We start from the raw sequence: 26,983 nt of genomic DNA, 5'->3' as shown, positions 1-26,983 counted from the left end.
TCCACTTCAAAAACCCTCTTGATGTCTAAGTTTTAATGTATAAATTGTAAATTAAGAAGATATTTGACTGAATCCGCAACTCACAGTTGTGGATTGGAGTTGTTTGCTCGTTTACTTTAATGGTTCCCTTGTCATGAAGTAATAATAAAGAATGGGTTGGTGTTCTTCAGAGAAATAAATGAACAAATTAGGTGGAAAAAAAGAAAGCATATTTAAAACATATACTTCATGCAAACATCATCAAAGGCCAAGACTGTGAGACAAAAAAGTATCATTAGAGTTTAATTAACAGACTTTAATTTTATCCCTTGTACAAGCCATACCAGCCATCATTTACAAATATCGAGAAAAAAAACATATTTGGATATATGACACTTGTTTTCTTGAGTTCAGTTACTGCTGACAGGCAAAATTGGTGTACTGATCGACCATCTCCTCCATGCCCATGCAAGTAGGACGATGTTCATCAAGCTGGCACTCTGCTTCTGTGGGCCAGTACTCAATCCAGGTCCTCTCCCCGAGCACATACTGAAACCTGGAAAAGGCATGGGCAGAGGTACAAGGAAAGGTAAAGTGAGTAGTTTCACAGACAAAATAAGATTTGGGATGACATACAGATTGGCCAGCATTAAATAAGATACCGTGACATGTTAGTCAATTGATGTCAAGAATTAATCAGCATAAACCTAGCTCATAACTATCCATCTGTTGGACATGCCTGTGATTGGAAGGATGGTAGCATGAGCAGCTGTACATATCCTTTCTTTTCCATATCTCTTTATATTAAGCACTGAAACCAAACTGGGATTTCATTTTTCATTATTGATTTTCTGCAACAAGCTCAAAAGATAAATGAACTTTAACAAGTCAACTAATTATTTGCTGACGTAGATCCACATATTTTGGCAGGAGATTCTTGAAGGCTGCAATAAGAATATGGTGTCTGAGCAACTTGCTAAGGGACATTTGTCCAGATATTAGTGTGGGTTAATGTAAGTATATGCTGCATAGGTGAGAGGAAATTTAAAGTTGTCCTCCCACTTCTTGTTTATAAAAGTGATCCATTTTATGCTTTATTGTCAGTCGAGCCTTATACCAAAAACCTTTGAATAAATCATCAAAAGTAAAAAGTTCCTGTGACAACCAGGGCAATGAGCATGTGTAATGCTCTGACCGGAACTGTCCCTTTTGGTGAGCAAAAAAAAGCTTTCAAATGAATCCCGTTGCATTAACAGCTGCTTACGTTTGCTTCTGGTCATCTCTGTGGATGTCTTTGGATGATCCCATGATGAGGTAAGTTTTGCCTTTTACCAGATTTAAAGTGTCTCTGCAATGCTGATAACTGAGGAATGTGCGCAGCTTACCACCAGGACCAACATCAATACTTCCTGGGGTAGTGCAGAAAAAGAAGAGACAAAGAGCTTCAGCTTATACATGAGGGTTTGAAGGTGAAATATGTAACTTTGTCACACACACCAGCTCAAACTTTAAATGTAGAGCCCTTTAAAAAGATCAAATCGTTATGCAGACATGAAAAAACTTTTTTGTAAAAAGAGGAGGGAATGAAAGAAAGAAATACACTTACTATATTAGTATTACATTACACTACAGTAGAAATAATCTATACATTGACTTGGGTAGTATTACATTTCCACAAGATATGTGTATTTTTAAGCAATTAGGTTCAACAAAAAACATACCAGTATTGTTCTTAAACCTTTTCATGCCGTTAAAAGTTAGCAATACCCACCTTCTTTAATAACTTGCACTATCCGCATTGTGTAAGAGTCTGTAGACAACTCGAAGTCATTCCCTTCCACCATGGCTTTGTATGCTGTGGGTAGACAATGTACAGGTTTGAGCTCTCAGCATAATACATAATTCCCTCTAAAAAAGTATTTTTTTTGGGGGGGGGGGGGGGGGGGCGAGGGGTTTTCATGAATCACACCACTCTTGTTGTTTCTTACCAAATTCAATTTTGCTGGTCTCAGTGCTCTCGCAAATCTTAGCTGTGCGCTCATCGTTGCTTATTTGACCCTTTTTCTGCATGCTGCAGTTCTCTGAAAAAGGTTTAAAAACAGTTGCTGTTTTAGTATGTTGCAGATCTGTGATAGTGTGAAAGAAGGAAGAGGACTGCCAATCAATATGAATGTGTGTATGAAATACAAGTAGTAGTGCAGTGAAATAATTCACAGGGCCTTGCAAAACATTTCAAATTATTAAATTATCTATGCATTTTGTTTGAATATTTCTATATTTTTTATTGTGTTAGAATAAACCAAAACAAAGTAGTGGAAGAAAATATACTTTGTATTCTTTAACAAATATAAAGTGTTTCATATGTATTCAGTGCCCTGAAGTCAATACTTTGTAGAGGACCATTGTGCTGTACAAACTACGGCAAGTCTTTTGGTATATGTCTCCAATAGCATTGCGATTCGCAATTTGCGAATCAAGAGACTGAAATGGTCATCTATTCATTTTTGCAGAATAGCAAAGGTTTTGTCAAACTAGATGAAGAATGTTAGAAATGCTGCCACAGATTATCAAGGGGATTCAGGTCTGGACTTTGAATAAGCCATTCTAACCACAGAATATGGTTTGATCTAAATTAACCCATTGTAGCTGAGGATGTACAATAAGGTCATCTTCTTTGTCCCTGATGCAAAAATGCATCCCCCAGCATGATGCTGCCACCACCATGCATCACAGTGGAGATGGTGCATTCAGGTGGATATGCAATGCTGGTTTTCTGCAACACAACAAGTTATGTATGCATAAAGGCCAAAAACTTAAATTTTGGTCTCATCCTTCCATCTTTTTCAACATATTTTATATGTCCCCAACAGCAAAGTGAAAATGAGAATTTTTTTGTTTTTCTTTTAACAGACACTTTTATATTCCATTCTTCAACCAAGGGCAGATTTTTTGGAGTTAATGATCCAAAATTGGTCCCATTAAACAATTCTGTCATCTGAGTCGTGTATCTATAGAGCTTCTCTAGAGATACCACAACCTTACTATGGCCAACCTGGTGTGCTCCTCTGCATTTCAATGACTTTGGTCTTTACAGTTCCTTTTCTAATGTTCTGTGTCAAATTACTGAGACCTTCAAAGAACGTAAGATTAACATTAGGCTACTTTTCAAGGCACATGCTTGCACTGAGTTTTAGTTAGGGGTGAAAGAGAAAAGGGGGTTGAATACATACACTTGCCACATTTTTCACATTTTGCAAAAACTGAAATTGAATGTGTCTACTCTTCTGGGATTTTTGATACTTTTGCAAATAACTGTCAGTTTTGGGAATGCATGGCAGTAAGTTATGTTTTACCCATCCTAATCTCTTCATACAGACCATTTTTGTTTACCTTCTGCACAGGTGCATTCATTGTTTCTACAGAGCTGCAGCAGTTTTCCACCCTTCCTTTCTGGATGGTAGAATTTCACACAAGGTGTTTCTGAGATGGAAAAATATATACACATTCATTCAATTTATTTTTAGTGAATGAGGAATAGCATTAAGGCCATTCCACAAAAAAACTAAGAAGACAAAACCTATAGCCCATTACTCTAAAACTTACGCTCATAGTACTCATAAACAGAGACAGCTGCTGGTTGTAAAACGCCCACTTTCATAGTTTGATGGACCCTGAAACTGATCTCTTCTGTTCGTGTGTGAGAAACCTGGTGGGATATTTAAATAAGGGTTGAACAATAATGAAGAAACAAACATGTAACAAAAAACAAAAGACTGGATTCTTACCTTGTCCAGATAGATGATGAGCGAGCCTCTTTCTGATAGAACTGTGTTCATCTCATACCTCGCAATGGTGCGGGCACGTCCTTTGGACAACTGCACACACATTTAAACAAGTGCCCTCAGTCATCTTTTAAACTATAAAACAGAACTTGCATTGACTGAAACTTAATCAATGCTAAACTCTTGTTAATTTAGCATTAAAATATGAAATCAGTTAAAATATGATTAGATAATCTTTTCCTTTTGACTTTTTAGATTTGCTACATGTAATAATAATGGGGGAGATCTTTTTGTTAATTGTTTTAATGCTTTCTTTAAGTTCAGAAGTTTACTAAAACCCAGTGATTGATGTCTGCTTTCTAACAATCTAATTCATAACACTTGAATTAGTTTACAAGCCCATCTGTGGACATATTTTAGGTCAGAGCTGCAACACACACTTCAAATAAGTAAATGTATAAATACCATGGTCATGACCAGCCATTATATTGTTTAGAAAGTTGAATAAAATCAAATTTACAACAAAAGGAAAAGACTGTGAAGATGCTTGCTGAAGCCCAAGAGTGTCATTACGAACACTGAAACAAGTCCTGTACACACCGAGTGCTGAAAGACCTCTTATCAAGGAAGATAAAATCAATATGAAAAGTTTGCAATCTGCATAACACACAGGGGCAAATACCATTATTTTTAGTGATGGGTCTTATACTGGCTCAGCACTTATCTGCTTATCTGTGTTTCCTTCCTAGACACAACCACCTATGGAACTAGTCTGCCAATACCCTCTCTAGAAAGTATTCCTGGATCAATGTGTGCTTCTCTGTTATTTTTGTGTCTCTGCTCTGTCTTCTGAAATCCCAAGTCGGTCGTGGCGGATGGCCGCTCACTAAGCCTGGTTCTACTGGAGGTTACATCATGTGAAAGGGGAGTTTTCCTCTCCACTGTCTCTACATGCATGCTCGGTATGAGGGATTGCTGCTGTATATATATATATATATATATATATATATATATATATATATATACATATATATATGTATATGTATGTATATATATATATATATATATATATATATATATATATAGATATATATATAAATATATATATATATATATATATATATATATATATATATATATATATATATATATATATATATATAAATAATCAAAGTGAATTGAAATTTATTGAATAACAACTATTGTTACATTGGGTGGAAAGGGGAGGAAGTTTAAAAACCCTGAAAACACCATTCCAGCAGTAAAGTTAGGCAGTGGCAGCATCATGCATTTTGGGTGTTTTTCTGTAGAGGGATGCTGCACTGCATTAGGAAAGGACCCTCAGTGGAAAAATTGATGCAAGATCTCAAGACATCATACAAAAAGTTAAACCTTGGGCACAAATGGGTTTTCCAAATGCACAACAAACCTAACTATACCACCATGGTAGTTGCAAAGTGGTTCAAGAACAGCAAATGTTTTGGAGTACGGATGACAACACCCTGATCTCAGTGCTGTCGTAAAACTTGTAGGTATGACTAAAAAGATGCACATGAGCAAGTCTAAAAAACACTTTTTTTCAGGAGGAATTGGCCAACATCCTGCAAACTATTGTGAGCAGCTTGTGCCTGGAAACCTAAAACATTTAAACCTAGACATGAAGTTTATGAGGAAACTCACTGAGTCAAGAAATAGTATTTAGGAAACAAAAATAATTTGGGTAATTTTGAATGACCTAGAAGAGGAAAGGTTTAGTTTGATTTAATGTTGAGCAGTGAAACAAAAAATGTCACGTGTCTTTTTATACAGTGTATATAAATATGTGGATTGAACTGATGGTATCCCATTCAATCTCTTACCAAGTCCAGGTCCTTTGTTTCAACAGTGAAGCCAGTTAGCAGGCCAATGTCCAAGATCGTCATTTTTGCATCACTGTTTTTGTCCTTATACCTGTGGGCAAAATGTTCGGAACAATTTAGATAAATTCCCATACTTATATAGCACAAGCGGACATGTGTTGAACCAGACTTACAAAATATCTATCCTGAGCATATATGTCTTAACATCGTCACTTGATTTTTCTGCAGAGACAAAATATTAACTCCACATAAATTACACATTTTTGTGTGATACACTTTTTACAGAGGAAATTATAGCAAATTAAAAAACAGAACAAATGAATGACAGTTTACCTGGGATTAGTTCCACAGAGAGATTAAACTTCTGACAGTCACTTTGCTTTTCCTTAGGGATGGCATAATAAAGTGACACCATCTGTAACATCAAGAGAGTAGTATCATTGCATTGCGATGTCACATCAAGACGTAATCTGTCTAAACTGTGGGTTTTATCTACTGAAACAAATAATTTATATAATGGATTTTACCTACAACAATGTTTGGTTTGCCACAACTCTTGGTTGAAAATATTAATATTCTATGATCAAATTAAACAGTTTACAGATGTTTAATTTATGACAATCAATTCTCTCTTCTGACTTCAATTAAAAGAAAAACAGGTTATTTCCAACATTAACATAACATACTAAATTACACTCCCTCCCTGAATACCAAACAACTCATTAACACTCCTTCTAGCACAACACCACCACTGTTGTTCCTAATTTCCTGCTACTTTTCCATATTATTTATCTGAACAATCAAAGAGGAGGATATATATTCTAATATGTTTTTACAAGTTTAGAGTAAAACAAATCTGCATCAAACACACTAAAGACTTAGACTTAGACTTAGACTTTCTTTATTGTCATTTTGTATGCACAGAGTGCATACAGAACGAAATTTCGTTTTCATACAGCTCAGAAAAATTGCAGTAACTCTACAGGATACCTTGCAGTGAATTACAGTACAGGATAAAAATACAGGGTTTATAAATAAAGGGTTTATAAATAATAAATCATAATGTAATACAGTTTGTTTCTCAAAAAACAGATAATATTTTAAAGACTATGGTGCAGTATAACTCAAAAAAGGAAAAGTTCAACATTATTTTGTAAAAAAAAATAAAAATAAAAAGTTCATTTATACATCTATGTGATACATAGCTGCTAAAGGAACATTGAAGGAAATTTGAAAACAAACAAACAAACAAAAAAAGACAAACTTTCTTGTTCAGAGCATATAGTTACATTCTATTGATGTTAAAGACGGCAGCCAAAGAAGCTTCTGTGCACTCGAGAACATCTGTTTAATTTTTTTCCCTTCAATTTCTCTTTACAGGCTCTGTAGTGTGACAACTAATTTGATATACTTTCACTGATATACATTGGGGATCATCTCCCAAGTGTGGGTGCTGGGTGCAGGTCTTTGCCCCCTCACAACCAATACTGAGCATTTTTCTTATGGATAAACCTTACATACACAAGAATACTCACACAAACACCCACAGGTTTTTGGATCCTCGTGCACACAGCTATACTTCCATACAGATACATTCTAAAGTTAGCTTTGGCTGTCACTAAATACATCTTGTATTTAATAATACTGCATATTCTTCAGTGATTTTTATCAAAGACATTAGTTATTTGTGATATTTTTTTCTGTTTTTTTGTTGTCCTTTCTATATCTCTTTTTGCAGGCGTAGAAGCAGATTCCAAGGATGTTATCTTGCACTCTCTCCTCTACTCTAATTTTGTCATGATTTCCTCCCTATTAACATTTTGCCTCACCTTTCTAAGTTCCTTTCCTTCTCCTTTACCTTTCTGTTTCTGTGTCCATTGAATTTGAAATAATCCCAAAATAATGTCCAATTACGTTTTTTGCATGAGGATCAAGCGGAGAACTATAGCACAATCAGTAATGCTTCCCTTGGGAAAGTAAATCTGTTGAGCTCTCTTTGCCACTTAGAAAGCAATTTTCAGCGCTACACTGCCACACTTGACAAAAAAAAATAATAACGAAGAATTATAACTGGGACTAGTCCAGAATTTAAAACAAAGTTACTTACTTTTACTGTTGCTTCCCCTGATCCTGTAGCAGTAACTTTCACATTCTGGTTGATGTCATTAATCTGTTAAAATTGAAATTTGTGATTTAGGGAAATGCAAATGAAAACTCAGAGTGCTGAAAATGTTAAAAGGAGGTTGTGATCTCACTTTAGATGTTCTTGTGGCGAAGTGATTCTCTCGGTTAAAGTTGAACTTGTCAGGCTTTGCTCTGCCCGGCAACAAGATGTCAACATTTAAATCGTAATCTGGTTCTTTAGCCTTGGTCCAGTACTCTGCTATAGCCTGGTACACGATAATAGTTGCCTAGGTAGAAAGATAAATCACACATGAGAGAAGAAGAAAATCCAGTTTAATCAAACCAGGTCCCTAAGAACAAGTCTGGAAGTTTGCGCGAACAAAAGTTGTGAGTTACCTGAGTTGATCCATAGCCTCCACCCACAAACTGCTGGTCATTAAACCATCTAACCACAGGTCTTGCATCTTCAAAGAGCTTTATGGAAAGAACATAAGAGAGGATTGGAGCCTGTCTAGATACCAACAAATGTATCTATTAATTTAATGAACATTTTAAAGGAGCACTTTTGTCTCTTAGTTGGAGTGGCTGAGTATCTTATCTGCTAATGGCAACATTCAGCGCAATACAAATTCAGCAAAGAAATTTGCTGAATGTTCCTGAAATTGGGGTTAGAGTCCATCTCTGTAAGCAACAGTTTCTTCTCTGTGTATGCCTTATGATTTTAATATCCTCCTTTCTACCTGGGTATTTGCTTTACCTGTGCATTAAATTCACACAGCAGTTTGAGCTAAATACATGTTGGAGCAATCCTGCCCATGAAGTCTATGTTATAAGAACAATTTGCAGCTATCTTTCATCAGGTTAAAGCGGCTCTCTCTTTCCCTATAATAATAACAGATGGAAAAGTAATATTTATAAATGTTTTGCTTTTTAAAATAATTTAGTTAACCTTCCTGGATCCATAGGCATTTTCCTGTGTATGTATATTTTAGATTTAGTCTTAGGCAAACTTTAGTCATTCATCTGCACATTCACAATGTGCAATTTGAGCAAAGGTTTGTTGCAATGTAGTAAAAACACAAGACAAAAGAGAAACATTATAATATTGTAAATATTAGCACTTCTCTTTATTTATTAAAATTCAAATAAATGGCAAGTTATCATTATGATTTTTCTTCAAATTTCATTTTTCATAACAAATAAAGCAATTTTTGCCTAATTTTTGCACTATTGATTTCCATATAAAAAGCATTATCAAACCACTTTTATAGTTAATTGCATTTACAATTGCAAATTGAGCTCCATTTTTGATTCATTCTCAATTCCCAAGTGATGCATACCCTTTAAATTTGGGCGAAGATATTTGTATGTACCATAAATATACACAATTTGTTGGTTTCTTTTTCTAACAAAAGAAAACTCTAACAACAAAATAGAGATTTAAAAGCTAAAATTTCAATTCTGCACACGTTGCCTATTTAGTTTATTATTGAGCAGATAAAATAAAAAAAAGCACAATAAATGTTTTAAAATAATTTTTGTGGCCAGCAAATGCTTTCAACTTGACAATTTGACAACTTGACAATTCTGGCCCCCATGACATATGATGCCCCAATACCTTTATGCATTTGTCTCCAAGTGTCTGTACTTGCTCATTTTAGATAAAATCAGACAAACAGCCAACTTAGGATGCACTGAGCAGCCGCTTTTCATGCAACTATGCCAAACAGCACAGAGCATGTTTCTTTTCAGCTAAGCAAGTAACGACATACTTCTACTGATGCAAACATATCCTAATACAGGGTTTGCTCAAAATGGTAAAAATAGTCTTTAAGTTGTTGAAATTCCCTTTTGAATTCCCTTATTAATGATAATTATTAGCTTTACATCTGTTGGATAATTGACTCTTAAAGCTACAAATTGAAATGGCCCTGACTCCTGTCCACTGGAGATAAAATACTACCTGCTTTTAACAGCTCTGTACAATCCCACCTAAAAAATAGATAATTTATTTGTTTTCATTAAAAAAAACACCTGTGAATTGCTTCAGTGGAAGTTACGATTTATCTCTCAATGTAATAATGAAAACATAGTAATGGCTTTATACTTTTGGAATGAAAGCTTACCTTAGCTCTGACCAGAGCCAAAAGAGCATAAGCTGTCGCCTCTTGTGTGAATGTTCTTTGTCCAGGTACAGGCCAATGGTTTAATGCTGACAAACAAAACTTTTGTAAGATTATGAAATATTTATGACACAGATAATAAATAAATTTTTTCACAAGAAATCACTACACATAAACACACACACACACACACACACACACACACACACACACACACACACACACACACACACACGTATGAGTATGTAAATACCAGGAGAAGCAAACTTGTAGAGGGCTTTCCGGTCAAGTTTCTCTTCATTTGCCAGGGCATATGATGTAATAGCAACAGCATAAGGGTTGGTGAGGCTAGGGAGACGTCTCTCAAGGTAGCTGACTGATTTCTCTATACTGGATGGAAGGCTCTAGGTAAATAAAAAGGAGAACATAGAAATGTAATAGCTTATTGGAAACCCATATAGAAAATCATTGTGAAAAGAATCATTTGTCATCCTCTCATTCACGATTCATTGACAAACCTTCTCTGAAAAGTGATGAACTTAATAACTTCAAAGCAGGAAATTAGGAAAGAGTATGCTGGTTAAGTACTTACATTTATGGTCTCTCCGCATATTGTGCGCGTTTCCTGCATGGCAATTAGGCAGAAGGCCGTCATGGAGGCATCTGAGTCTCCGCCAAGCACATCACCCTACATCAGCAAAAATTCAAACACCAACAAGTCAGGGAAAATTGTTTTCATGAACCAGAAAACACAACGCTAGGTTTTGCTTCAGAAGAGAATCATAAGTTTTTGGGTTTTGGAAGGTAGGAAATTTGTGTTGGCTGATTTTCTTTATGTTACCATGCTTCTTGGAAATAAATCGTATAATGTTGGAAAGTGTGTTTCTTTTATAAAGCAGTCCCACATTGAGCAGCAGAGCTAAATATGTGTTGTGCAAGTAAAAACATGTAATATTCTAACTATGAATGTCTAACATCATATTCTGCTGTTGACTCTTGTTTAATGATATTTCTTGAATAAGATGATATATTTTGAAAAAAACAAAAACAAGAGGAAATGCGATAATTTATTAACATTCAAGAGTCATGCTTGGAATAACTTTATATATTTATATATTTACATATATTTTTTTTTTTTAGCAAAGAAGCAAAAGTATCGACCAAACAAAAATTCCCTACCTGTGTCAAGTGCATATATATAGTCAAAGTAGTGGTGCACTAACCTGCATCTCTCTATGATGCACTTTTCCAACTTCTTTAAACATGCCATCAGGCTGCTGAGCGTTGAGGATTAGATACTTCACAGCACCACAAATGTGATCACTTTTCACTGCTATCAAGTTGTTAGCTAAAGCAAACACCTTGGCAACATAGGCTGTCAGCCTTGTGGAGAACAAAAAATGTAAAGGTTATGTTCAGCAAACTGTTTGTCGAATAAATACTGTGAGCATACTTCTTGTCAAACAAAATCACTGAATATTGAGTGTCTTACCAGGTACTACTTCCGTGAGAAGCCCACACAGCAAATGAGCCATCATTTTTACGGTATGCTAGCTCATTGTTGTATCCTAAACAGAGAGGAAATTATACGCTTATCAACAAACACTCCCGCATTCTTTTAGTCAATTGTAGACAGAGGAATCTGTTTAAGTGAAATCGATTCCTTTTTTATCTATGTGACCTTACCAGTTTTTATGTGGCCAAGAGCCTCATTACGTTTGCCTAAACCAACAGCCTCCCACTGAAGGGTTTTGTCCAAATATGTGGTTGCAATGACGGGAAGGGTCATGTGAATCATGTTCTGCTCCCCGCAGCCAGAGGGCTGGTAGATAAGAGTACCCATTGATTTACCACTAATGGCATTCTCCACAAGTCCAGATACACCTTCTCTGCCTGCATGTACAAAATAAAATGGGTATATCAACAGAGATGTTAAAGACAAACTAACAGCATGGTGGTTGATTCCAAATCAATAAACAGTTATTTGTCAGTCACTGTCCCTGTATACGTGTAACAGTAACTCTCACCAGTGACAGAAACTTGTGTGCTGGTCGGTGCATTTGGTACCAAATCTTTCCGGGGAATGTTACTGTTCAGGATTTCCACTTGTTCACCATCTGAAGGGAGAAAAACATGTGGAACCAGTTAGGACAAAAACAATAAAAGCTTTTATCATTGAAAACCTGAATGCTACTATGTAAACATACTTTGGCCTTTTACAACTGGATCTAAAGTCACAATCTGAGGAGATTTCACCAGTACACCTTCAGGCTAGAAAAAGAAAGACAGGAGAAATATTAGAGACAAGTATGAAGTCAATGATTCTGGTGGGTCAAAGCAAAAATACACAGTTGTTGTAAGGGCAAGCATAAGATATTACAGACAGAAAATCACAACAATATGTCACAAAAATAGTCATACTCTCTGTTGTTTTTAATGCACACAAGTGATTTTATAAATTAACTTTGCTGAAACAAAGGAGTCTGTTGTGATCTTGTGCAGTGCAAGTGGGCGTGGCATAGTGGTGGTTCCTTCCTGGTTTTGTGGTGCAGCTGCTGGCAATCCTGAGATCAACCTGACAGTATTTAACCTCCTGAAACCAGACAGCAGGCGCCAGTTTGTTCTTCTTGATTTTGTTTGGAGAAGTTGGATTCCGCTCAGATTCCTCTGCCTGCCTGCCTGCCTGCCTGCCTGCCTGCCTGCCTGCCTGCCTGCCTGCCAGCCAGCCAAACCGACAGCCAAGGATACATTCAAGTAAACTGGAGAGTTTTGCCTTTTTTCCAAGTCCAGGTTTGCAAGTTTTTGAAGAGTCTTGTCCTGTGAGTTTCCATACGCAAGTTAACTGGAGAGTCTTGCATCCCTTTGTTTTCCTTCCCTTTTTGGAAGCGTCTTATGTTAAAGAATAAATTATTATTTATTTTTATATCCTGAGTCTGAGTCTGCATTTGAGTCTGTACAAAACTAACCCTAACAGAGTCAACGACATAAAAAGAAGTAATCTTACGCATATCAACTTTAAACCCATTTAGTACCTGTGAGCATTCAGTTTATCAGGAAAGGAAATTATTTTCCAGTCTTTAAAGTTTTTATGTGTTCTCCATCAGTACAAAACATCCTTCAATTAAATTGAGTGAATGCTCTCTCTAATCCTTTCTTCTGCATATTTTGCCACGATATTTAGTTTCAGCTTTTTCTAATGTTTCTCCCCGTCTCTGCCAAATGAGGGAGCAGGAGTCACCGAAGCTGTTGTCTGTTTACATGTTAGTAATTTAACTTTTCTTCTTTCCGTAGAATTGTATAACATTAGCTTGCAGCAATGTTTTAGGGCGTTACAACATGTGGGGAAATTAACTGCAGGCCGATAGAGTTTAAGGCCTGTGACACACAGTATTTTAACTGTATTATTATAGGGTGGATAAACCTTCACAACTAAAAGCAGAACTAATTGCATTTTATGCATGGCTTACTGATATAAAGTAAGCTAGTCTGGTGATGTAAAACTGCTATTTATCCACCAGTACGGTGCCAGTTTATTGGGTCTCTAAATGTCTCCTTTTCAGAGGAGATATCAACTATTAGGTACATTAGGTACTGCCTTGTGCTTAATTTTCTTTCATTACATGCTTTTTTACATAGCTCTTGATTTTGGTTATGGAAATTAATATAACTATTTTGAGGTACTAGCCTGAACAACACTGTAAAGGTAAAGTTTAAAAAATGAATAAGTGCCCTTTAACTAAATAATTTAAGAGGCATGTTATAAGCATACCCTTTTCTCAAAGTCTACATTTGGGCTTTTTTATACAAAAATAATTTTATGTTTTGCTTTTTAATCATCAACCTTTTCCGAATGCTTTGCAAATAAGATAATGGTTTGTGGACTGTTTTGTTTTTATTCTTTTTATTTAAGCAATAGACCAATTGTTTTCAAGTATTTAGGCTTTCTGTTACAGCCCATAGATACATGTGAAAGGCTCTAGCCAAATAAGCCCTTAGTCTCTCTTACCACAACACGCAGCATCTTCATAACTCCATCATTGAGGGATGAGTCCTTAACAGCTGCTTTGACCTCGATGCTACGCTCTCCTTCCTTCATGGGAATAATGACAAATGGTACAGATCGTGTAGTTTCGGCCCCAACTCTGACCTCCTGCCGGTACTTCCCACGCTTGGAGGCTACACTGCACACATTCGGTTCCTCAATCAGTTCCACACGAGCCTTGAAAATGGGATAAAGTTAGAGAAAGACATTGAAATACACGAGAAAAAAGATTAATACCTAATATAAAGTTGGAGTACATGCAGGTTATTCAAACTTCCATGCATCCATTGTATAGCAGCTTGTTACATATGTTAGTATATGTCTCTACTGTTAATCATGTTCAAAGTGATGATTTTCTAAAGTTCTCATTAATAATTATACAGGAACTTTGTTGTACAGTTTTTCATGGACATATTTAAATCAGGTAAAATGGTTCTTATCTTGATAACTAATTTGAGTATTAAAATCTTAATTTTCTCAATCACCGGGGATTGCTGTATTTTTTATTTATTTATTGCTTTTTGTTGACTTACAGTGATAGGCTCTGGGCTGTAGTTATGAAGTATGGCTTTAATTTCAAGCTGTTCCCCTCGAACGGCAGAATAAGGCAAACGGAGGTCAATAAAGAACTCCTTACGAACAATGACCTCCAACGGCTCGCTCACACAGATTCCTTAAAGATGAAAGAAACCAAAAAGTGAGATACCAAAATAGAGTAGCAATGTAAATCATTGGGTAAAACATAAACTGTAGTTAAAGACTCCTCACCAAGTGTTCTTGACAGACTGATGCCGGTGAACTGCCAGGTCGTGATTGAATCTTGCAAAGGAACATTTCTCTGCATTGATGTGGCCTCACTGAAACAAAAAATGGTGAAAGCAGATGTGAAATCTGAGCAAATTAAGTGACCTAATTGTCTGTTTGCACTATACTGGATCTATCTGGGTCTATATAAGTTTCAAATGCCTCACCAGTTGGGTACTTGTGCTGGGCAATTAGGAAGTTGGATGTCTGTCCACAGCCAACTTTCAGGGAACTTGGTTCGGGAAACAATTTCATTGCTGTCCATGTAGCTGTCATCTGATTCACCTAAAGTGTTGTTATAAATAGGATCAGTCATTGTCTTTTAAAGGATAAAGTATCCTCTAAATCCGCTGATTAGTTCCAGTTTCTTACTGCGAGCTAATTTGAGGTTTTCTTCTTTCTTCTCAAAGGGTTGTGTAGCCATTGTAGAACAACACTGCATGAAGGCAGCAATACAGGCTTCACCATCCACGATGTACTCACTACGCTGCTCACAGGTATATGAAACCGGGATGTCCTTCATGCCATCCAAACAACATTCCCTCTGCAGCTCAGTGTCAAACTCACTCACTACGGAAACAAAGAAAGGGTTATGCATTAAAAAAGGAAGGATGCATATGTAAAAAGAGAGCAGTTTAAACAAATAAATATGCCTAAGCAAATCTTAAAAGTTTGAGACCTGAATAAATGACATAATATTTGGTTATTGAGTTGATCTGGGGCTTTGCTTCTTACATAAGGTGGTTCTAACATCCATGATAGTTGCGGCTCGTTTCCGCTTGGCGTTCGTCTTGCATTTCAAGTCTGAAATAAAACACAAACCACATCTTTCAGATACCTATTTAAACACTCTGCAATCAGACTAATATTTTCTTCAAAGCTAATGTTTAAGACATTAAATATACAATAATGAGATCATACAGCAATGACTATATTTAGCCTTGACATCAAAAAGGTAATTTTTCCAGGTAAAGTATAAGTGTGTTGGTTACCTTTTAAGACACTTATATGCATACCTTGTGATGTTTATTTTCAAAGTCTTAAAGTTATGCATTTTTAATTGCAGTATAATTATCTTGTTATTTTAAGAAAATAAATATCTAAAATTCAGTTGGTCAACTGAAGAAAATATTGCAGTGGTTTATCTGAGATACATGACAAAGCGCCTTGTACCCTGCCATCACAAACATAGATATAAACTGTTTGGGCTTTTCCTGTAACTGTATATTTTGGTCAAATTAATCTAAGACTGTGCTTTTCAAGTGCAAACAGCACTGATTGATTTTCAACATAATAAACTGGAAATATTTATATAAAAAAAGACCTATTTTTGTGGGCCAGCAACACTTTAAAATACACTGGATACCTTTTTTGTAGTATATAGCATCATTAAATATTTGTAGATTTTGAAAAAAAGAATATGTTGGATTCTGAGAGCAAATATATCATCATTTGTCTCTTCAATAGTTTAATTAGGTTAAATATAGGGCTAAATCAACACAGATATGGCTCACCAGAAACAAAATTAAAACATTTTAATGGACCTCACAGTCCTAAGACCCAAAAAGGTAGACAAGGTAAAGAGAACACAACATAAAGCAGGACCCTGGACTCTGGGCCATGTGGTTAAATGATGTAAAGTGAAGTAGTCCCTCTATGCTCCAGTCGTGTGAATTGTTATATGAGAAGACAATTTTCTATCCTGCTTGCTAAGAATTATGCAAAGCATTAAAAAGGACATTTAAACATTTTTTAGTTCTTCCTTTTCCCTATGTAAAGTGTAACTGTAATGCTTTGGTCTGAATTACTAGTTAATTCACCCCTGTCATGTCCAAACTCGTTTTGGTGCGGCCTCTTCAAATCTAAAGGAGGAACTTCACAGCCCACCCACTCCTTTCCACTCTACTTTGTCAGCCATTTTTGTAGAATGCAGGGGGAACGGTACAATGAACAACCAAACATTCTGACTTATCCACTTGTAGCTTTGGCAAGCCTCAGCATGGACTACAAAATCGCAAGGAGAAATAAAAATGGCGGATTCCTGAGACTGGTAAGCTGGAAGTCAATCATGTTGTTTAGCAGCTCCACAGCAAATACTGAGGTGTAATTGTTCAATTAATGTTTTAGAAAACAGAGAGAAAACTGAGCAGCTTATAAAATATGACCCAAATAGAGCATAAATATGTCTACACAACACCTGGAGTCTGCACACCTTGCGACTCCAGGTATAATACACAATAAAATGTATTTAAAAGCAGGGGAACCAACAATTGTGCCACTGTGGATTATTTGGTGAATTTGTTGTCCTCCATGATTCATACACTCAAATTAGGGGTAGTATTCTTACCAATTTGTAAATGGAAATACAATACAGGTGAATTTGTTTAAAAAAAAATTCAGTGCAAGATTATCCTACTGCAACAAAAGATGAATGTATTTCAAGCTCTTTTACACAAGCTCTTTGGCACTGTATAATTTAATGTAACTACACTTTGTACAGCTATTTCACTCGTAAACTTTTGTTAAGTTTGAAACTTATACTTTTCCTTAATGGTAAAATGAAGCCACCTTGTCTGTAGGGAGTTTCAGAACCAGTGGTTGTCTGAAACACCAGCCCAGCATCAAAGAACACGTTCATACTGTCGCTCCCACCACCTGGTGTGCAGCCTGTGTCGTGCTTCTCTACGAGATCCCACACCTGCAGGGTACAGAAGGAAAACGACCAGGCTTGGGGTTACAGAGTGTAAGTCAAGAATACATAACCAATTTCAGCTGTTGTAGATATTGCAGAATCTACTCTTTTCTGGGTGAGACGGTGCTTGTTGTTAAGGACGTAGACGCCTTTGTCAACTGCGACGAGCCCCACTGTGGCTCCTGGATCTCCTGTGACCTTCAGACTAAACATCCTGCGAGGTTCATACGATGGATTCGGTCTTGCTGATTCCAAGGTCAACTACGTGTTGAGGAAATAGCACAAAATACCTCTTGAAATGGCGAACATCCACACACATGGCTGTGCCAAGATTTGCTTTGCAGCTTCAGAGTCTCACCGATCCCATGCAGGAGTCTTTCACATCCACCCAAACTGAGTCTGACACCACTTCATTACTGGATGTGTGGTAGTACGCTACAATGCGGAATGAAGGCAGCATCCCTTTAGTGATGGGAAGAATTAGGGAAATGAGTGCTTGACCTCTTGTTCTGTAACGCTTGTTTTGCAGCAGCTGGCCTCTACTCAAGACCTGCGGTTGACAGAATAACACATTAGTAGATATCAAATATGTACAGGTTAACTTGCATATGTAAAAAACAACCCTCACCAGGTATGTGATATCCGTTTCCCCTTGCAGGTTGTTGAGATTGAGGTTTATTTTCATGTTGTCACCTACTTTCACCTCAGCTGTGTCTATGCCTGCATTGGAAAGTTGCAGAGAGTTTTGAGACCTAAAAGATCAGGTTGATGACACGCACGGTTCTTCTACACAGCTAACATCTTCTTTCTTGACTGTGTGGACTGATTTTAGAGTAAACGTACCTATGTGGATGTAACTCTTGCTTTTTGTTGAATACGGTGTAGCATCCATCACAGCAGATGCTTGTCTTTCTGGTATAAGATCAGGTTTATTTGTTTTTGCCTGTAATTAAAAGGTACACATGCAATTTTTAAGCTTTACAATCAGCTCTTTATCATTGTCTAAAATCTATATACCAGAACTGTTGCTTTTGTTGGTTTTGCCTAAACTTTTTCAACAAACATTAAACTGTATTGTATCAGGTGACATCATATTGTATTGTATTGTATTCCTTTACATATTTATATAGTGTCATATTGCATCACATTTTGTTGAATTAAAACACTAAACTGGAGCCAAGTGTTGATTGATATTGTTCAAATCTGTGTTCTCCACAAAACAAAGATCCTAACCCTGGTACTCATTTAAAATAATTGGGATAACTTGTTGGAATTTATTATTATTATTATTATTATTATTATTATTATTATTATTATTATTATTATTATTATTATTATTATTATTATTATTATATTCTACTGTATAGAGATGTGGTTATGTGATCCCAGTAAATACTATTAACCTACCATAGGTAATATTATATGACCTAATATACTGTTATGGCACAATGTTTGATTTAAAAGCCAAAGTTTCTTACTAATACTTTGTTGTTGATAGTATTAGCCTATTCCATGGTGTGGTGAGCATAGTGTTAGCTTCTAGTGCTGCAGGTAATATCAAACATTTACAGTTCGGATTTCAAACACCACTTTAAAATACCAAACTTGGACTTGCCGGTGGGGCTTGGGTGACCAATATATGGATGCCTTAGTCCAAAACGTGGCCATCCCGGTTTTGACTCCAGCATGTGAACCCTTGCCAAATGGCTTTCCCTTCTCTCTCAGCTCCCCTACTGTAAGCCTACTTTCATAAAAAATGGCCACAAGTGCCACAGAAATAAAAAAGTGCCGGATGCACAGGCACACCAGTCTGTGAACAAGTGTTAATTTAAAGTACAGCCTACTGTGAGTCACTCAGTGGTTTTTATAAATTTTTTGGGTGTGTGAGTGTGTGTGTGTGTGGGAGGGAGAGACATTGTTTCATTCACATAAATGTTTCCGTCATTAATGTAATTTCCATTATTTATTTACTTCCTTATCTATTAATTTATTCACATCTATTTATTTGAGTTTTCACCAAGCCGTGCTGAAATATTGATTCTTTGAGCCTGCTTACCGTGATTCTCAGCCTTGCATCTGTTGCTGCTGTATTGATGGTGAGCCTTGCCATCCCATTGGCTGCTGTGAATCCTCTCACTTCCCCGGGAGTGACGATCACTGGTATACCTTCTGCTGGACTGTCGTCGGGGTTTACCACTTCAACCTGCCATTCAGTGTAGAAAAATTAATTAGCCAGTTTATGGACACCTTATCAAACCACATTTAATGAAACTCTAACAACATTGGATTAATTTAGCCTTCAAACGACACCAGATTTGCAGTACATATTTTAGTTTAGAGAATATGCAGTGTAAGTAGGTGTATCTTAATTGAGTCATTGAACAGGAGTAATTTATGATGTTTAGAGCCATTAGTTAATTTAACAGTAAAAGAAGAAAGGTAACATTTGGTTCAGTACCGCAACATCAAAGGACATTCCTGGTTTGAAAAATTTGGGAGTTCTTGTGAAAGTGATTGTGTAGGGTGACGTGACAATCTTGATGCCTCTTATTTCTGCCTCCACCATTTCACTGCCTATATATGAAAAAAATAAGCACATGGAGAGAATAGCGCTGTTTAATCTCTGTCCATCTGGAGAACGTTGTTTTATTAAAGAAAGAGCAGACAAAATTAACACAGGCGTAATTCGTGACAGAAAGATTCCTCGGCTCTGAGTGACATGCACAATTTTTTCTCTCATCAGGTCAGGAGAAAAAACTTTAAATACAATTGAACTGACAAATCAGGTGTTGTTTTACTTTTTTAAAAGCACGCTTGCACATTTTTTAGCCAGCAAATGACCACAACTCAAGATAAAAGCTACTTGACATGCAAAAACACAGTCGCTGTTACTCACCACTATCTGTCAGCACGCTGACAGATACAAAGATGGCATTGCCTACAAGGCTGTTAATATCTTGGAAACTTTGAACGATCTGATTCCTTTTCAGTATGGCCTGCCCTTCTCCATTCGAGACCTGTAAGTCAACGCCACCAGGTTATGGTGAGCCTGGCTTTTTGTTTACATGAAAATAGTATTTAATGGAGGGAAAGAGCAAAAAGTATTACAAGCGCTCACCGGGACTCGTGTGAGAGAGTGTGGCAGGCTTTTCTTGACACCATCTTCCATTATGCCAAAAACCACATAGGCAGTCCCAGAAACTTCCTTTCCAAACAGATACCTGCAACCAAATGAATGCCCACTCTTAAGGCCATACTGTAAGGAGAAACAAAAAAAGACTCCCCTTTTATTTTATAACCAATAAAATTCTTTCACGCACGTTGCTTTGATGTTGACGATAAGCTGTTCGCTGTCGACGTAGTAGAAAGGCACGAGAGGCAGCAGTTTAACTTCAAAACTGGGAAGCACTGCCAAATAAAAACAATAATTTATTTTATGCCGCATTAAAAGTAAGCGAATCATGTGCAAGAATGAAAACAGCCTCGGTAACTGGATGTTTACCATATTCTTTGACCTCAAATTCAGCATGAAAGCTCTGCTGTGGGTTGCTTTTGAACTTTGCCACCACCTTCCACTGTCCAGGGCTGGAAAGAGAGACAGACACACACACACACACACCACTATAAGTTGAGAAAAATTTAATATGAACTAGGAACTCTCAGCAATTATTTAACACCAGTAAAATGACAAGTCCTATTGTTCCCGAGCTCCTGAGGTTTTTTTTTAGTAAATAAAACAATTTTTTGCTCAATAATTTGTTTTTATTCAGGAAAATGTCGCACAAAAGCCAGGTAAAATTAGCATATCATTATGTTTTAATGATATGCGGGTCGGCTGGTCGCTGATCGCTGAGGCAAAAACTCGGGTGTGGGAAGAGTTGGGAGAGGTCATGGAAAAAGACTTCCGTACGGCTTCGAGGGGATTCTGGTCCACTATCCGGCGTCTCAGGAGGGGAAAGCAGTGCAGTACCAACACTGTTTATAGTGAGGGTGGTGTGCTGCTGACCTCGACTCGGGACATTGTGTGTGGAATACTTTGAAGACCTCCTTAATCCCACCAACACATCTTCCATTGAGGAAGCAGAGCCAGGGGACTCTGGGTCAGGTTCTCCCATTTCTGGTGCTGAGGTCACCGAGGTGATTAAAAAGCTCCTTGGTGCCAAGGCCCTGGGGTTGGATGAGATTCGCCCTGAGTACCTTAAGGCTCTGGATGTTGTGGGGCCTGTGTCGGGGTTCTGGAAAGGAGGATCCGTCGGGTAGTTGAATCTCGGATTCAGGAAAAGCAGTGTGGTTTTCGTCCTGGCCGTGGAACTCTGGACCAGCTCTACACCCTCAGCAGGATCCTGGAGGGTGCATGGGCGTTTGCCCAACTAGCCTACATGTGCTTTGTGGATCTGGAGAAGGCATTCGACCTGTGGGGGTACTCCAGGAGTATGGAGTACTGGGCCCTTTAATAAGGGCTGTCAGGTCTCTGTACGACCGGTGTCAGAGTCTGGTCCGCATTGCCGGCAGTAAGTTGGACCCGTTTCCAGTGACAGTTGGACTCTGCCAAGGTTGCCCTTTGTCACCGATTCTGTTTATAACTTTTATGGACAGAATTTCCAGGCGCAGTCAAGGTGTTGAGGGAATCCGTTTTGGTGGCCTTAGGATTACGTCTCTGCTATGACGTGGTTCTATTGGCTTCATCAGGGTGTGATCTGCAGCTCTCTCTGGAGCGGTTCACAGACGAGTGTGAAGCGGCCGGGATGAGGATCAGTGTCCTTTCAAATCCGAGACCATGGTCTTGAACCAGAAAAGGGTAAAGTGCCTTATCCGGGTTGGAGAGGGTGTATTGCCCATAGTGGAGGAATTTAAGTATCTTGGGGTCTTGTTCACAAATGAGGGGAAGATGGAGCGGGAGATTGACAGGTGGATCGGTGCGGCCTCTGCTGAGAAGCGGGTGCTGTAGTGGTCCGTTGTGGTGAAGAGAGAGCTGAGCCAAAAGGCGAAGCTCTCGATTTACCGGTCGATCTACGTTCCTACCCTCATCTATGGTCACGAGCTTTGGGTCGTGACCGAAAGAACGAGATCCCGGATACAAGCGGCCAAAATTAGTTTTCTCCGCAATGTATCTGGGCTCTCCCTTAGAGATAGGGTGAGGAGCTCAGTCATCCAGGGAGTAGAGCCGCTGCTCCTCCACGTCGAGAGGAGCTAGTTGAGGTGGCCCGGGCATCTGGTTAGGATGCCTTCTGGACACCTTCCTGGTGAGGTGTTCCGGGCACGTCCCACCGGGAGGAGGCCCAGGGGAAGACCCAGGACACGCTGGAGGGACTATGTCTCCCGGCTGGCCTGGGAACGCCTTGGTATTCCCCCGGAGGAGCTGGCCCAAGTGGCCGGGGAGAGGGATGTCTGGGCCTCCCTACTGAAGCTGCTACCCCCGCGACCCGAACCCGGATAAGCGGAAGAGGATGGATGGATGGATGAAAGGATGGATTATGTTTTAACCATCAAAATTATATTTTTTCTTTAAATTGAAGAGCACAAAAATTCTATGTATTTTAAGAAAATAATCCAGTATGCTTTTTGAATCAAAATTATAGTTTTGGGGTTGATATCTAAATTACAATTCCTGTTTGTGTGTACATTTTCATACATACAGATCCTGAATATTTAACATATCTTATTATATTGTTAAATATGATCAGAAAAGTTCCAAGTATTTTTGGGTACTCAAGTCAGCTTTTAGCCTTCAAAAGTAAATAAGCCATAAACCACTCACCTAACAATTTCACCAAGTTGGTAATCTCCAGAGAACATACCAGCATTAAGTGCGACTGAATCAAGCGGTATGATGATGTCGTCAGGTGTCTAGAGAAAAAGCAACAAAGAAAGAGAGACAAATACATTGAGCTGCTCTTAAAACTCAGTCCAACATATATTATTGACTGACTAATCCAACTAATTATTTAAGCTGATTTATGCTTTTTATACTCTGTGTTTTCACCACAGGGAGGCAGCAGGATTCAAATGTGAAACTGAATCATCAAAGTGATCCATATATGTGGCGAATTATACTCCAAAAAGAATAAAACACAATACCACAATTTCGATGTCAATAGAAGCGTCAATTTGGTTCTGGTCATTTCTTTCCACAGGCTCCATTTGAGGTGTTAAGGCAAACATCCTGTAATAAACTGATGAAGAAAGAAAAAAAATATAATTTTCTTCTCGTAGAGACAGGTGGGCAGATCCTTTACATTTTAACTCATGTATTAAACCAATGTCTACATAACATGAGACATTCAATAAATCGAGGATGTTTGGACAATTATTTTTGATTCATTTGTTCTATTTGCTTTGCTTTATATATATATTAGCCCATTTCGCTTTATCATTTCTGCATGGAGTTTGCCTGTTCTCCCTGTGCATGTTTGGGTTCTCTCTGAACACTCCAGCTTCTTCCCAAAGTCCAAAAACATGACTGTCAGGTTAACTGGTCTCTCCAAGTTGCCCTTAAATGTGAGTGTGTTCGTGCATTATTGTTTTTAGTGTGTCTTGGATAAGCAGGTATAGACGATGGATGGCTGAAGTGAGTGGATTTCAGTTTGTGCTTTGTATGCCTTTGTGCAAGCTCAGCTTATCAACAGTGAAAAAGAAACATGTATTGCCGGGGATGTTTGCTTTTTGTATTTCACTCTTTAAAGCTATTTGGTGCTTCAGTTGAGAGTTACAGTGCAGCAGCATAACGTATTCCCATACTTTGAGCAAATAAGCGAGACTTTAAGCGGTTCTATGTTGGGGTAGAGATTGCAACACAAAGCCTTTATCAAAAATTTAGAAATTTAGAGCTGTCCAGGGTTGATTTATCATGTGGATGGAGTTAAAAAAAACACCTTTACGGCACATTTATTTTGGATTTGTTTTCTTTTTTACAAATATACATTTCATGAGTCCATTGCTTCACTTCTGTGAAGGTTAAACTTTTTGCCAGCGCCCTCTGAAATGCAGGATTTTGACCCTGGACATGTCGCGTTTTCAAAAGAGCCTGATGCTCACCTCTGCTGTTGGGAGTATAGAGCGTCTTGTCAGTCTGTATGAAGATGTAACCAGACTGGAAGGAGACCATGACAACTTTTTCCAGATTGCCGTCTGGAAAATTAGCTTGTAGGTAAACATACTGTTTCATAGTGGGGTCTTTACTAAATTCTCCTGCTGGGATCTGTAATCAAAAAAAAAAAAAAAAAAAATGATTTTATTTCAGAAGCTGTAACAGGACCATGTTCTGAAAACCATACTTTTCTTTCAAGGCACATTACTAGCCCGATTACAGAAACATATTGCAATTATTTTTACTTACAGTTACTTTCCCAAACGCCTGGAAATTATTCCCACTATTGAGGGTGACCGCTGTCCCAGTTATTCTCTTGCTTTTGGTCGGATGGTTCATCACATTGATGTTGACAAGAATGTCACCTCCGGTGCAGTCCTGACATTCCACAAAGATGTTTTCTGTTGTCCCTACTCGCATCAGATTGGGGGCAGACATGATTTTGCTGCAGGTAGATGATATGGTATATAATTATTTTGAAAGATATGATCCCTGGATCACAGATGACCAATCAAAAGCAGGAATTTTCACTACATATGCTTTAGGAAGCTGTAATATATTATTAATATATTGTTGTAATGTATTACAACAAAAGGGAGATTTTAAACTTCCCCCTTTCCCGGTTTTTATACACTTATAATGGGAGACAGAATAGTGAACATTAAAATAAATATTTTTATAAGTTGCTTGTTCCCCTTGCAAATTGCATGCTATTTGGCCTTTTGACAAAAACTTGTGTTTTTGAAGAAAAGAAACAGAATTTCAAATTAACTAGTATTTTCCTATTGGCTTAAGGTCAAACTGAGGACAGGTACTTTGTTTACTGTCTTAGTTTTGTGCAACATTTCTAAACTTGTTTGTTCAGCAGAGGTCTGTGATCTGCAGTCTGGACTTTATACTTAATGAATGATCCATTGATTGTCTTGATTAAGATCCAGCTGTGGTTCAATGAATCTACTGGTGATATGACCATTGACTCTGTTTGCTGTGTCTGGAGCAATGCAAGGCTACGCAAACACAGAACAAAATCTAGGTCAGCTTACCGGAACCACTTAAATCTAAGACCTTGGGTAACACAAGGGCCAAAATGGACAGATATACATCATCAGAAGAAATAAAGATGAAAATAAACCGTCTGAAAAATCTAACAAACTCAACAAACCTCTAAGGCATTGACACAATAAATTTTGAGATCTATATGTAAGTGCAACTATGAGACAAAATAAAGCAACTAATTTCAGTAATATTCAAATTATCAATAAAACTTACAAAACATTTATTTGACCATTGTTTTTCATTAATTATTATCTCACTTTCAGGTTTACTTACAGGGCAGCTCCATCAGCCAGTGGAGCCAGGGATGCAAAGGCCAGAGAGGCCAGCAGCAGCAGTAGAGTTCTCCTCATCCTCCGACCTGATTCTGATCTGCTGCCAGTGTAGATTGAGCCTTTGCTGGTTGCTCCTTTTATCCTCTAAGCTCTGGCTTTGAGGACTCCCCTCCCACATTTACCCTCGTTACTGTCCTTTCTGTCCAACTCCTGCTTGCGCATACGTAAACACAAATAGATGAACACACAGATTCCCAGCAGCAGTTGAGAAATTGTTCGACTGATAAAAAAAAAATGATCTCCTCTCTGTGGGGAACTAGTAAATAGTGAAAAAGAAATCAATAAAGTATTTTCATGCCTCACTTCTTTATGCAAGTAAATCACAGAAGCAATATGTTGCACTGAATTTGTGATTTTCTGAAATCTGTATTTTGCAGATGTTGTTTTGCCTCCTTCAAAAAGTTTTGCAACTTGCTTTTATCCGGCCATTGGCTAATCAACTAACACATGCAGGATTAAAGACACTGAAGTGAAAGCACACAGAAAACAGGTGTTGCAAAATTTTGGTTATGCAATTTCTAGGAAGGTTATTGGTGGGACTTTTTGGAGTTACAAAAGAGTAACCATCATAAAGACAAATAAGGTGTCAAATAAGGTGTTGATTTATGTGTGTTATAGAAATACATGCACACACACACACACACACACACACACACACACACACACACACACACACACACATATATATATATATATATATATATATATATATATATATATATATATATATAAGAAAAGAATTGAGAATTAGAGAAACTTTTTTCTGTTGAGTAAAATGTTCATCTAGCTACACTTTCTCTGAAGCTGTAAGCATGGGCTCCAAACAACTTCAGATGGTTTGCTTTGATTTTTCTTCCAAAAAGAGCCAAGTCTAAGGAGGATGAAGATCAGGTCATGAGGTGTTATCTGGAAACCTGTGAGACTTTCCCCTTTACGGTTTAATTGTTATATTTTTCTCCAACCCAACGTTCCAAATATAGATCAACACTAACCATAATTGGCAGCAAGTGTTTGAGGTAACCTTTTTCAGTCCTTTACAATGCAAATGCCCAACTAGCTCAAACGCAAGTAACATGGCCATCCTTTCACTTACTGCTGTCTAG

General features: G+C 37.6%; 1 protein-coding gene across 1 annotated transcript; it reads right to left on the bottom strand.

Annotated features, from left to right (window-relative positions):
* Positions 1-266: 266 nt before the first annotated feature.
* Positions 267-25,939, bottom strand: LOC105918826 (complement C3). Its single transcript, XM_036137293.1, has 43 exons — positions 25,822-25,939; positions 24,742-24,937; positions 24,441-24,603; positions 23,484-23,578; positions 23,164-23,252; positions 20,908-20,990; positions 20,726-20,813; positions 20,524-20,626; positions 20,302-20,422; positions 19,864-19,979; positions 19,462-19,608; positions 18,249-18,348; positions 18,034-18,125; positions 17,764-17,955; positions 17,511-17,666; positions 17,282-17,411; positions 15,449-15,517; positions 15,086-15,283; positions 14,881-14,998; positions 14,678-14,766; positions 14,443-14,582; positions 13,874-14,086; positions 12,075-12,138; positions 11,895-11,984; positions 11,554-11,760; positions 11,360-11,435; positions 11,091-11,250; positions 10,460-10,555; positions 10,121-10,271; positions 9,871-9,956; positions 8,141-8,218; positions 7,876-8,031; positions 7,728-7,790; positions 5,954-6,035; positions 5,794-5,842; positions 5,621-5,711; positions 3,765-3,854; positions 3,583-3,685; positions 3,370-3,459; positions 1,968-2,060; positions 1,751-1,834; positions 1,244-1,388; positions 267-535 (listed from the first exon to the last, which is right to left on the bottom strand). The coding sequence occupies exons 1-43, from the start codon at positions 25,896-25,898 to the stop codon at positions 394-396; spliced, it is 4,971 nt and encodes a 1,656-aa protein (XP_035993186.1). The 5' UTR covers positions 25,899-25,939; the 3' UTR covers positions 267-393.
* Positions 25,940-26,983: the final 1,044 nt, after the last annotated feature.

Source organism: Fundulus heteroclitus, chromosome 5 (assembly GCF_011125445.2).
Source record: "Fundulus heteroclitus isolate FHET01 chromosome 5, MU-UCD_Fhet_4.1, whole genome shotgun sequence".
Classification (NCBI taxonomy): Eukaryota; Metazoa; Chordata; class Actinopteri; order Cyprinodontiformes; family Fundulidae; genus Fundulus; species Fundulus heteroclitus.
The sequence above is the reverse complement of the archived record's forward strand: the minus strand, read 5'-3'. Positions and strand labels throughout refer to the sequence as shown.